This window comes from Erinaceus europaeus, chromosome 1 (genome assembly GCF_950295315.1).
Source record: "Erinaceus europaeus chromosome 1, mEriEur2.1, whole genome shotgun sequence".
NCBI lineage: Eukaryota > Metazoa > Chordata > Mammalia > Eulipotyphla > Erinaceidae > Erinaceus > Erinaceus europaeus.
This window is the reverse complement of record NC_080162.1, coordinates 119,149,073-119,161,099: the sequence shown is the minus strand read 5'-3', so window position 1 is coordinate 119,161,099 and position 12,027 is coordinate 119,149,073. Positions and strand designations below refer to the sequence as shown.

At 40.0% G+C, this 12,027-nt stretch overlaps 1 protein-coding gene across 1 annotated transcript in view; it reads left to right on the top strand.

The window, feature by feature from the left end:
- Positions 1–12,027, top strand: part of FER1L6 (fer-1 like family member 6) — a 151,226-nt gene that overhangs the window by 111,429 nt on the left and 27,770 nt on the right. Inside the window, exon 32 of the mRNA XM_060195393.1 lies at positions 8,688–8,858. Within this exon, the coding sequence (XP_060051376.1) occupies positions 8,688–8,858 (171 nt within the window). The remainder of the gene's footprint in view (positions 1–8,687; positions 8,859–12,027) is intronic.

Here is a 12,027-nt window from a genome sequence, read left to right as displayed (position 1 = left end):
TTTTTTTAATTTCTTTTTTATTTAAGAAAGGATAAATTAACAAAACTGTAGGATAGGAGGGGTACAGCTCCACGCAATTCCCACCACCTAATCTCCATATCCCATCCCCTCCCCTGATAGCTCTCCCATTCTCTATCCCTCTGGAAGCATGGACCCAGGGTCTTTGTGGGTTGCAGAAGGTGGAAGCTCTGGCTTCTGTGATTGCTTCTCCGCTGAACATAGATGTTGACTGGTCTGTCCATACTCTCAGTCTGCCTCTCTCTTTCCCTAGTAGGGTGGGTCTGTGGAGAAGCAGAGCTCCAGGACATATTGGTGGGGTCTTCAGTCCAGGGAAGCCTGGCCTGCATCCTGATGGCATCTGGAACCTGGTGGCTGAAAAGAGAGTTAGCATATAAAGCCAAACAAATTGTTGAGCAATCATGGACCCAAAGGTTGGAATAGTGGAGAGGAAGTATTAGGAGGGTACTCACTGCAAACTCTAGTGTACTTCTGCTTTCAGGTATACATTTTGCACTAATTTATGGATACGTGTGAACATATGCTCTCTCACACAGAACCTGGTCTATATCTAGGTTTTAGGACTTTGTGAGAAAATGATCCACCTGGGATGGAATTAGAGAATACTATGAAAGGAAAGGTCTCACCCAAATAATGAAGCTGAATGTCATTCCACACGTGAAGTCTCTGGACACAGTCTGAGGTGAAGCATGTTGAGGTGGCAATCGTTGCGTTGATTAGGTTGCGATTGGCAGATGCAATATTATTTGATATGGATTGGGAGAGGCATGCGGGAAAGTGGGCCCTATTCTAAGGTTCCAGGACTGGGGGAAGTAGAGGCTCTATAGTGGAGATGTGAGGTTTCTGCTGTCTTAGGGTTCAAAAAGACAATGGATAGTTATTGTTATCACATTATTTGGTAATTGGGTTAACTTTGAAAAATCCTTTTGTTAGGGTTTTCTGTATAGTACCCAGTATCTTGTATATAGCTGTGTCACCGGTTGCTTCTGATCTACTTGGTCTAGGCTTCTGAGAGAGTCCACATATCAAATACACAGCCTATATATTAAGAAGACTCAGTCTGTGTTTTTAAAATGAGACAATTAATTTTCCCCCTTTCATAGTAATTAACTAGTGATTTATATGACTACACTTTACTAGGAGTGTACATAAACACCATTCCCACTACCATAAGACTGTGTCCCATCCCACCCACCCACCCCCCACCCCCCACCGGCCCAGGAAGCTGCATGTCTACCCCTCACCACAGGGTTTTTACTTTGGTGCCCAACTTTCAATTTAGTCACATCCTGCTTTTAGTTTCCCTTTCAGATCTTACTCAACTTCTGTTGATGAGTGGGATCATCCCATACTTATCTTTATCTTTCTGACTTAGCTCACTTAACATAATTCCTTCTAGCTCTGTCCAAGATGGGTCAGAGAAGGTGGGTTCATTGTTCTTGAGAGCTGTGTAGTATTCCACTGTGTATGTATACCACAGCTTTCTCAGCCACTCATCTGTTGTTGGGCACCTTGGTTGCTTCCAGGTTTTAGCTATTATGAATTGTGCTGCTATGAACATAAGAGTACACACCTCTTTTTGGTTGGGTGTTATGGAGTCCTTGGGATATAACCCCAGGAGAGAAATTACTGGATCATATAGAAGGTCCAAGTCTAGCCTTGTGAGAGTTCTCCACACTGCTCTCCACAGAGGCTGGATCAGTTTACATTCCCATCAGCAATGCAAAAGTGTTTCTCTGTCCCCAAATCCTCTCCAGCATTTGTTGCTGTTGTCCTTTTTGATGTATGCCATTCTTACAGGAGTGAGATGGTATCTCAATGTTGTCTTAATTTGCATTTCTCTGACAATCAGTGACCTGGAGCAGTTTTCCATATATATGTTAGCATTTTGGATCTCCTCTGAAGTGAATGTTTTGTTCATACCTCTGCCCATTTATGGATGGGGTCATTTGCTTTTTTGGTGCTAAGTTTGCTGAGCTCTTTATATATTTTGGTGATTAGTTTCTTGTCTGATGTATGGCATGTGAAGACCTTCTCCCATTCTGTGAGGGGTCTCTTTGTTTGTTTAATAGTTTCTTTGGATGTGCAGAAGCTTTTCAATTTGATGTAGTCCCATTGGTTTGTTTCTGCTTTAGTCTTTCTTGCAATTGGGTTTGAGTCATCAAAGATGTCCTTGAGGTGTAGGTGGGAAAATGTTTTACCAATGTTTTCCTCTAAGTATTTGATAGTTTCTGGTCTAACATCTAGGTCTTTGATCCATTTGGAGTTGATTTTTGTTTCTGGTGAAATATGGTGTTTCAGTTTCATTCTTCTGCATGTTTCAACCCAGTTTTTCCAGCACCATTTATTAAAGAGAGCCTCCTTCTTCCATTTAATACTCTGGGCCCCCTTCTCAAAGATTAGATGTCCATAGGTGTGGAGATTTATTTCTGGGCTTTCAATTCTGTTCCACTGGTCTGTGTGCCTATTTTTGTTCCAATACCATGCTGTTTTGATGATAATGGCTTTATAATATAGTTTGAGATCTGGTAGTGTGATGCCTCCATTTCTGTTTCTCTTCCTCAAGATGGTTTTGGCAGTTCTAGGTGTTTTCAGGTTCCAGATAAATGATTGTGGTGTTTGTTCTATTCTCTTAAGCTTGGTGGAAATTTGATAGGTATTGCATTAAATTCATATATGGCTCTGGGGAGAATATTCATTTTGATGATATTTATTCTTCCAATCCATGAGCATGGGATGTCTTTTCATTTCTTGGTATCAGTTTCTATTTCCTTGAGTAGCGACTCATAGTTTTCAGTATAGAAGTCTTTCACTTCTTTGGTCAACTTTATTCCTAGGTGTTTTATTGATTTTACTGCACTGCAATAGTGAATGGGAATGATTTCTGGATGTCTTCTTCTTCAGATTTAGTGTTTGCATAAAGAAATGCCACTGATTTTTGTACATTGATTTTGTAGTCTGAAACCTTGCTATATTGCCTAATAACTTCCAGTAGTTTTCTGCTGGATTCTTTAGGTTTCTCTGTGTATATTATTATATCACCTGCCAATTGTGAGAGCTTGACTTCTTCCCTTCTAATCTGTATTCCTTTGATTTCTTTCTCTTGCCTGATTGCTATGGCAAGAACTTCCAATACTATGTTGAAGAGTAATGGTGACAGTGGACAGCCCTGTCTAGTCCCTGATCAGAGGGGGAATGCTTTCAGCTTCTGTCCGTTGAGTATGATGTTGGCTGTAGGTTTGCTATATATGGACTCCACTATCTTGAGCAATTTCCCATCTATTCCCATTTTTTGTAGAGTTTTGAGCATGAATGGGTGTTGCATTTTGTCAAAGGCTTTCTCTGCATCTATTGAGATAATCATGTGGTTTTTGCCTTTGCTTTTATTGATGTGGTGAATGACATTGATTGACTTATGGATGCTGAACCAGCCTTGCATTCCTGGGATGAATCCCACTTGGTTGTGATGAACAATCTTTTGATGTGCTGCTGTATCCGGTTGGCCAAGATCTTGTTTAATATTTTGGCATTTATGTTCATCAGAGATATCGGTCTGTAGTTTTCCTTTTTTGTTCAGTCCCTATCAGCTTTTGGTATCAGGGTGATGTTGGCTTCATAGAAGGTGGAAGGGAGTATTCCTGTTTCTTCAATCTTATGGAAAAACTTAAGAAGTATGGGTACTAATTGTTTCCTGAAAGTTTTGTAGAATTTGTTTGTGAAGCCATCTGGTCCAGGACTTTTGTCGTTGGGGAGATTCTTAATAACGGTTTCAAATTCTTTGTCGGTGATTGGTGCATTTAGGTTCTGTAGTTCTTCTTGGTTCAGTTTTGTAAGGGTATATGTTTCTAGGAATTTTTCTATTTCTTCCAGATTCTCTAGCTTGGTGGCGTATAGTTCTTCATAGAAGTTTCTCATGATTTTCTGGATTTCTATCGTGTCAGTTGTAATATCTCCTCTATCGTTTACAATTCTATTAATTTGAGTCTTCTCTCTTTTTTGTTTGGTGAGTCTGGCTAAGGGTTTTTCAATTTTGTTTAATCTTTCAAAGAACCAACATTTGGCTCCATTCATCTTTTGTATGGTTCTCTTATTTTTGATGTTGTTTATTTCTGCTCTAATTTTAGTGATTTCTGTCCTTCTGATTGCTTTAGGATTCCTTTGTTCTACTTCCTCTAAGTCCTTGAGGTGTGCAGTAAGGTCATTTATTTGAGCTTTTTCTTGTTGTTTAATATGTGATTGTATGGCTATAACTTTCCCTCTCAATACTGCTTTAGCTGTGTCCCAGACAGACAAATCTTAAGTCACCCTGTCACTGTACATCTCCATGAGGTACTACATGTTTGTGAATGTCAGCAATTCTTTGTTTCTTTAAAAATGACAGTGCTTGGCACTAATGACTGTTATAATAGCCAATGATAAAAACAGACAAATTTGACTAGGAAGGATCTGAGGTCCAAGGTTCAATTCCCAGCACCACCATAAATTAGAGCTGAGTAGTGCCCTGATCTCTCTCTCTCTCTCTCTGTATCTTTGTATATCTATATCTCTCTGTCATTAAAAATAATTATTATTGAATTAATTTTAATAAAAAAATAAATAAATAATATAGTAAAAAGAAAGAACAGACAAGTAAAAAGAATACATTAATTAATTAATAAGGAAACATGGCACTCCATGCTTCCACAAGTCTCAACTTTTACTGCTCTGTGCTTTTTTTCCCCTCAAATCCTACTTGTATTAGCAACTCATTGACACATGCAGTTTTTCTCTAGGTGACTGAAAATCCTAAAGGAGGGGCCTATTTAGGTGTTATGTTATTTATCTTATCTTAATTTAAAAGTGCCAGAGTACCAATTTATATCCCTAAGGTTCCAGAGGCCACAAGTTCAATTCCCAGCACAACTCTATGCCAGAGCTGAGTGGTGTCCTGTTTCTCTTCCTGTCATTTCTAATTCTCTCTCCCAGGAGCTGGTGGTGGTGCACCCCATAAACGCTATACACAGTACACAAGGACCTGGGTTCAAGCCTCCAGCCCAGCATGCAGTAGTAAAGCCTCACAAGTGGTGAAGCAGTGCTGAAGGTGTCTCTCTTTCTCCTCTCCTCTCTTATTTTAAACTTTTTTATTATCTTTGTTTAATTATTGGATAGAAACTGCAAGAAATTGAGAGGAAAGGGGTGATATAGAGAAAGACAGACAGACAAAGAGACACCTGCAACACTGCTTCACCACTTGTAAAGCTTTTCCCCTGCAGGTGGGGACTAGGGACTTGAACACAGTTATTTGCACTCAACCAGGTACACCAACACCCAGCCCCCTCTCTCTCCTTTTCTATTTCTCCTTTCTCAATTTTTTTTCTGCCTCTATACAATAAATAAATGATTTTAAAAAGCCTTTTAATTCTCCACAACACACACAGACAGACACACACATACACACCTTTTTAACAGACAAACAGTTCAGGAGAGGTTAATTTGTGACTATCCATCTTATAGAGTTGAAAGAGAACAGCCGAGTCCTCTGTCATGCTTACCAGGTACTTCACAAGTCCCCTCAGTGTCAGCAGCTGCAGTGATGAGCTAAGCCAGAGATAGGTGGCTGGGAGCTTCCTCCTGAGTCTTCTCTGAAATATCAATTACAATTTAGAATCCATTGCCTGGATCCCTGGGGAGGCAATGCCTTCAGATTGATTGCCTTCATTTCTTTCTCACAGACCTGCTAGAGCTGCCTTAGCCTGCTAGAATCACTGAAGTTGTGGAGCATCTTTGCTTTCTTCTTCTCCCTGGGGAGGATTATTTGGCTCTGGGATGCACTGAAACTGTAGTTGTACCCTTCTGGAGAGGGAGATTTGGGTCCAGCAGCTCCTTTCTTCTCCTCCCTTCCACTTCATCTGCATTTTCTCTTCTCCTGTGAATCCATCTGGAACAACTGGAGAAATATTTGTGTGTCCTTGATTTTGCTTTGGGAGAAGAATAACTTTATTTTGTTTTTTAATATTTTTAAAATATTTTTTAATTTTTTATTTATTCCCTTTTGTTGCCCTTGTTGTTTTATTGTTGTAGTTATTATTGTTGTTATTGATGCCATTGTTGGATAGGACAGAGAGAAATGGAGAGAAGAGGGGAAGACAGAGAGGGGGAGAGAAAGATAGACACCTGCAGACCTGCTTCACTGCTTGTGAATCCTCTCCCCAGGTGGGGAGCCGGGGGCTTGAACTGGGATCCTTATGCTGGTCCTTGCTCTTTGCACCACATGCACTTAACCCATTGCGCTACCGCCTGACTCCTGAAAAACTTTCAAATAGAAGGGTTTGCTCAAATTTTAATTCTTAAGTATTTCCCCCAATGCTCAGTAGCTCATCATCCTTAGAAATCCAACAGCACTGCTATTTATTTTAACACTGTACCAGTGTACAGTGGATGGTAGCAGAGAAAGAAATCAGAGTCAGGAGTAAAGAAGTTGGCATTTATTCTTGATCAGCCTGATTTCTGATCCTGGGCAGGTCACTTGTGCTCCCTTTGTTTCAATTTCCTTATCTGTAAAGTGAAAGAATAAAATCCGTTGTCTTCTACGATCCCTTAGAGTGTGAGTAAGCATTTGTTAAGTACCTGTAGGTGAAGACAGACTCCAACAACATTAAGATGGAATAGGCTGATCTCTGTTCTCAAGCAGCTCAGAATCTTGTAGGAATAGGACTCTAACCTTACAGTTCTTTTTATTTGTTTATTTATTTAGGAATTAATGGTTGTACATGCATAACCTTTCCCAGTTTTCCATGTAACAATTCAACCTCCATTAAGTCCTCCTTTGCCATCCTGTTCCAAGACCTGAACGTTCCCCCACAACCTCAGAGTCTTTTACTTTGGTGCAATACACCAGCTCCAGTCCAAGTTCTGCTTAGTATTTTCCCTTATGATCTTGTTTTCAAGTTCTTTGTATGAGTGAGATCATCCCATATTCATCCTTCTGTTTCTGACTTGTCTCAATTAATAGGACTCCTTCAAGGTCCATCCAAGATGGGGTAAAGAAAGAGAATTCACCATTTTAAAGCTGAGTAGTATTCCGTTGCATATATAGACCCAACTTGCTCAGCTGTTGTTGGACACCTGGGTGGCTTCCAGGTTTTGGCTATTACAAACTGTGCTGCTATGAACATAGGTATACACAAAATCTTTTTGGATGGGTGTGTTGGGTTCCTTAGGATATATCCCAGGAGAGAAATTGCAGGATCATAAGGTAGGTCCATTTCTATCCTTCTGAGAATTCTCCAGACTGCTCTCCATAAGGGTTGGACCAATTGACATGGACCAATTGACATTCTCACCAGCAGTGCAGGAGGGTTTCTTTGTCCCCACAACCTCTCCAGCATTTGTTGCTGCTACATTTTCTGATGTATGATATTCTCACAGGGGTGAGGTCCAACCCTACAATTCTGTGTCTGTGTGGCTTCTCCTCAGTAGAATTTTTATTTAAAATAAATAAAATAAAATCAGTTGTGATCTTACTGAAAAAATAGCAATAAAAGCAATAATAGCAATCTATTAGGTGCCATTTGAACATCTGGGAGTAACAGTATTCTTTAGGGGCCAGGCAGTGGCACACCTGGTTAAATGCAAATATCACCATGCACAAAGATCTGGGTTTGAGCCCCTACTCCCCACCTGCAGGAGGAATGCTTCACAAGTGGTGAAGCAGGTCTGCAGGTGTCTCTCTTTCTTTCTTCCTTCTACCTCCCCCACCCTCTCAATTTCTTTCTGTTATGTCAAATAAAAAGAAAAAAGTGTGGGAAATGACCACCTGGAGCTGTAAATTCATAATGCCAGCACTGAGCTCCAGCAATAATCCTGGTGGCAATAAACATTTTTTTTAACTGTGCTTTGTATAACCAAAATTACGTTTAACCACCATGCTATAGTATAAATAAATACTTGATCTCTCTTTACCCATAAGGAAGCTGAGAGGTATGAAACACCTTTCCCAGAGTTTGACAACCAGGAAGTCATTGATTCAAAAGCAAAATTGGAAAGTAGCTCTGCTTAAGACTAAGACTCAAGGCTTCCTTCTCCCTTCTACTATTATCCTAGCTAAAGACTGTGAGGCATATTCATGAAAGAGGTGATCCCCAGGAAGTATACAGTGGCATGCCGAGTTGAGCACACAAGTTACCACACCCAAGGACTGGAGTTCAAGTCCCTTGTCCCCACTTGCAAGAGAGGAGCGTCACAAGTGGTGGGGCAGACTGTAGGTGTCTCTCTCTCTCTCTCTCCTCCCTCTCTTTTATCCTATTTGTCTCTTTCTCTGTCATATAACAAAATAGGTGATTACTGACTATTGAAATTAGGTAGACAGTTTGGAAAGTGATTGCATCTCAATGAAAAATTAAATTAAGGTGGTCCAGAAGGTGGTGCAGTAGATAAAGCACTGGACTCTCAAATGTGAGGCCCTGAGTTCCATCCCTGGCAGCAAATATACCAAAGTGATGTCTGGTTCTTTCTCTCTCTCTCTCTTCTTTCTCATTAATAAATAAATAAATTTAAAAAAATTAAATTAAGCATCCATTAAGTAACCTGGGTTACTGAGTATTTAGTAAGAAGGTTGGTTAGCTGAAAGCAAAGGAGAGAGAATCTCTGCAACTGAACGTTGACTCCTAAAACTTCTCCTTGGATTGCAGGTCCTTTGAAATCCAGGCCACATTCCCAAAGGAATCCCTGCTCTCTGTCCTAATCTATGACCATGACATGATTGGGACTGATGACCTCATTGGCGAGACCAGGATTGACTTGGAGAACCGCTTCTACAGCAAGCACAGAGCTATCTGTGGCTTGCAGAGTCAGTATGAGATGTAAGTGTTTCCTCCCTTGGAGACCCTGTTGGTGTTCTGAGTCTGGGGCCTTGCTTTGCCGGAGTTCTGGAAAGGACAGTGAAGGCTTTCCTATTTCAGGTGGGCTTCACTCAGCACAGGGTTGGTTTATTGAAATGTCCACTGCACTTGATGGTTGTTGGGGGTGGAGAAACACCACTTACATAAAATCTGGGCAGGTTCTTCAAAAGTCAAGAGCTGAAATTGTGTGGATGTGATTTGAATGTCTTAATCCAATCACCTGAGCCTAGTAGACAGTTTCCCAGAGGGAGTGATACTATAAGAAAATCAGTTACTATATGGTACTATACTAAAAATCCATCAATATTCTGGGTTATCATAACTGATACTCATAAGTGCTTCCAGTATCTAAGTACCTCTTACTCAGTTCTCTCCAAACACATGAAGAGCTTATTCGCATTTTACATAAGAAGGAGAAGTGGGCCCAACTTTCACTCTTTACAATTATATCAAGCTCTGCTTTATTTAAAAATATGCATCACAGACTTCTTCTTTAAAAGTTTGTTGTATCCAGCATCTTTTGAAATAATAAGGGGAATAGGTCTTTGCTCACCTGGGAGAGCACACACTTTACCAGGGACAAGGACCCATGTTCAAATCCCGGATCCCCACCTACAAAGGGAAGGCTTCATGAGAGAAACAATGCTACAGGTTTCTCTCCTTTATGTCTCTTTCTATCTATTCTGTCTCACACTGTCTAATAAAATAAGAAAGAAGGAAAGGAGAAAAAGAAGAGAGAGAAAGAGAAGAAGGAAGGAAGGAAAGAAGAAAGAAAGAAAGTATGGTACCTTCAGTCAGGCACTGGGTCCTAGCAAAAACCCTGATTGGAAAAAAAAATATATTACAAATTCCATCTTTGATGGTAGAAAACTATTTATTCAACTTCCATGGACTAATTTCGGAAAGTTTTTTCTTCTGAATATAAAATAATATATACACAAGTAGAAACTTTAAGAAATAGGAAAAGTAGAGGATAATGCTTTCACAAAGTATAAAATCATTCTGTCCAGAGATAAATTATGTAAAATATTTTTCTCATGTTTTTCTGTACTATTTGTCACAAAAGTTGAACTTATACCATATTTGCAATTTTCCTTTTTTTAATTTAATTTAATTTTATTTATAAAAAGGAAGCACTGACAAAACCATAGTGTAAGATGGGTACAACTCCACATAATTCCCACCACCAAAACTCCATATCCCATCCCCTCCCTTGATAGCTTTCCTATTCTTTATCCCTCTGGGAGCATGGACCCAAGGTCATTGTGGGATGCAGAAGGTGGAAGGTCTGGCTTCTGTAATTGCTTCCCCGCTGAACATGGGCATTGACAGGTCGATCCATACTCCCAGCCTGCCTCTCTCTTTCCCTAGTGGGGTGGGGTTCTGGAGAATTGGAGCTCCAGCACACATTGGTGGGATTGTCTGTCCAGAGAAGTCTGGCTGGCATCATGCTAGCATCTGGAACCTGGTGGCTGAAAAAGAGTTAACATATAAAGCCAAACAAGTTGTTGACTAATCACGAACCTAAAGGCTGGAATAGTGCAGATGAAGAGTCATTGGGGGAGGGGTGGTCCTTCGTTTTGTAGATAGCTGGTAGGCATATTTTAGTTATATTCCAGCTGGCCTGTGGCTATACTAGTTTTTCTTTTCCTTGAGCCTGAAATCTGATATGCAGGTGGATCCTAGTATATTTGCAATTTTCTACCATGCCTATTGCCTTATATCAGAAGCAATCTATACTGTCAACTAAATATTATTTTAAATCAATAGTGGCTGACCTATTCCTCATGGAGTGTAGAAAGCCAGAGTAGTTTGCAAAATCTCACTAAGAGGTGAATTTGCTGAAGCTTCAATATTTCTCTCAGGAACCTGCGAGAATGCCATTCAGAGAATGGTTAGTTATTTTCACTGTAATATCAGGACAATAAGTATGGCACAGCCTTTGCTTGGAAAAATTTCCTTTTTAAAAATTTTTAATTGTATTTATTTATTTATTGGATAGAGACAGCCAGAAATTGAGAGGGAAGGAGGTGATAGAGAGGGAGAGAGAAAGAGAGACACCTGAGCCCTGCTTCACCACTCATAAAGCTTTCCTCCTGCAGGCTTGAACCTGGGGGTCTTGAGCACTGTAATATGTGTGCACAACCAGGTGTGCCACCTTCCAGCCCCTGGAAAATTTTCCTTATGGAGGAACTATCAGAAGACAAAATCTTTTAGTCAGGAAAATTGTAAGCTTTGTTCTTTTAAAAGCTTTCAAAATAAGACAGCAGAACCAGTTCCTGTGAGAGTATTTATGACTCAAGGAATGACTTGGATGAGCTCTCCAGTCCCCTCATATCTCTGAAATAATGGAGTAAAATGGTTTTGTAGCCATATTTTGATTTACTTAAATGCTCCTGCAAATCAAATGCTGCTGAGTCCCATACCCCAGTGAGCAAATACAATCAAGCTTATCTTGCTTGTGACTTTTAGGGACCATTAAACTGCAAGTTAGTAATTTTTAAATCCCTCTGCCTTTCAAAGCCTAACTGCCAGTTTTTAAAGGAAGAAGGGGCTAGAAAGGTTTAGGAAATCTAGCAGCAGGGAAATCAGTGATTAAAGAAACAGGACATGGAGACTGCCTGTGTCTTGAACAGACAATGTGAATCAGTGTGTGAGAGGGGAGGAAAGAAGTAGAGAAATTAAAAAGAAGAACTAGGCTTTTCCCTCAGAAGTAGTAGCAGCAGAAGAATAATTATTCTTCTAGGTACAGAACAAAAGCAAAAGAGAAATTCGTAGAGACAGAAAGTGGATACTGATTACCAGGGGCTGGAGATGAGGGGTGAGGTTTAGCATCCTAGTGAGCACAGGGTTTCTGTTGTGGTGAAAGCAAGTTTTGGAAGTAGGTACAGCTAGTGGCTGCACAGCATTTGTGCCACTGAATTGCTTAGCTTCAGATTCATCTGTCTTATGTTAGGTGAATGTTCTTCATTTAAGAAAAAAAGGTACATAGCTTTAAAATGTCATAAATCTCTTCACAAAATTTTTATGACAAGATACTTAGTTCTTTTTAAAAAAAATTTTAATTTATAAGAAGGAAACGTTGACTAAACCACAAAATAAGAGGGATACAACTCCACACAATTCCCAC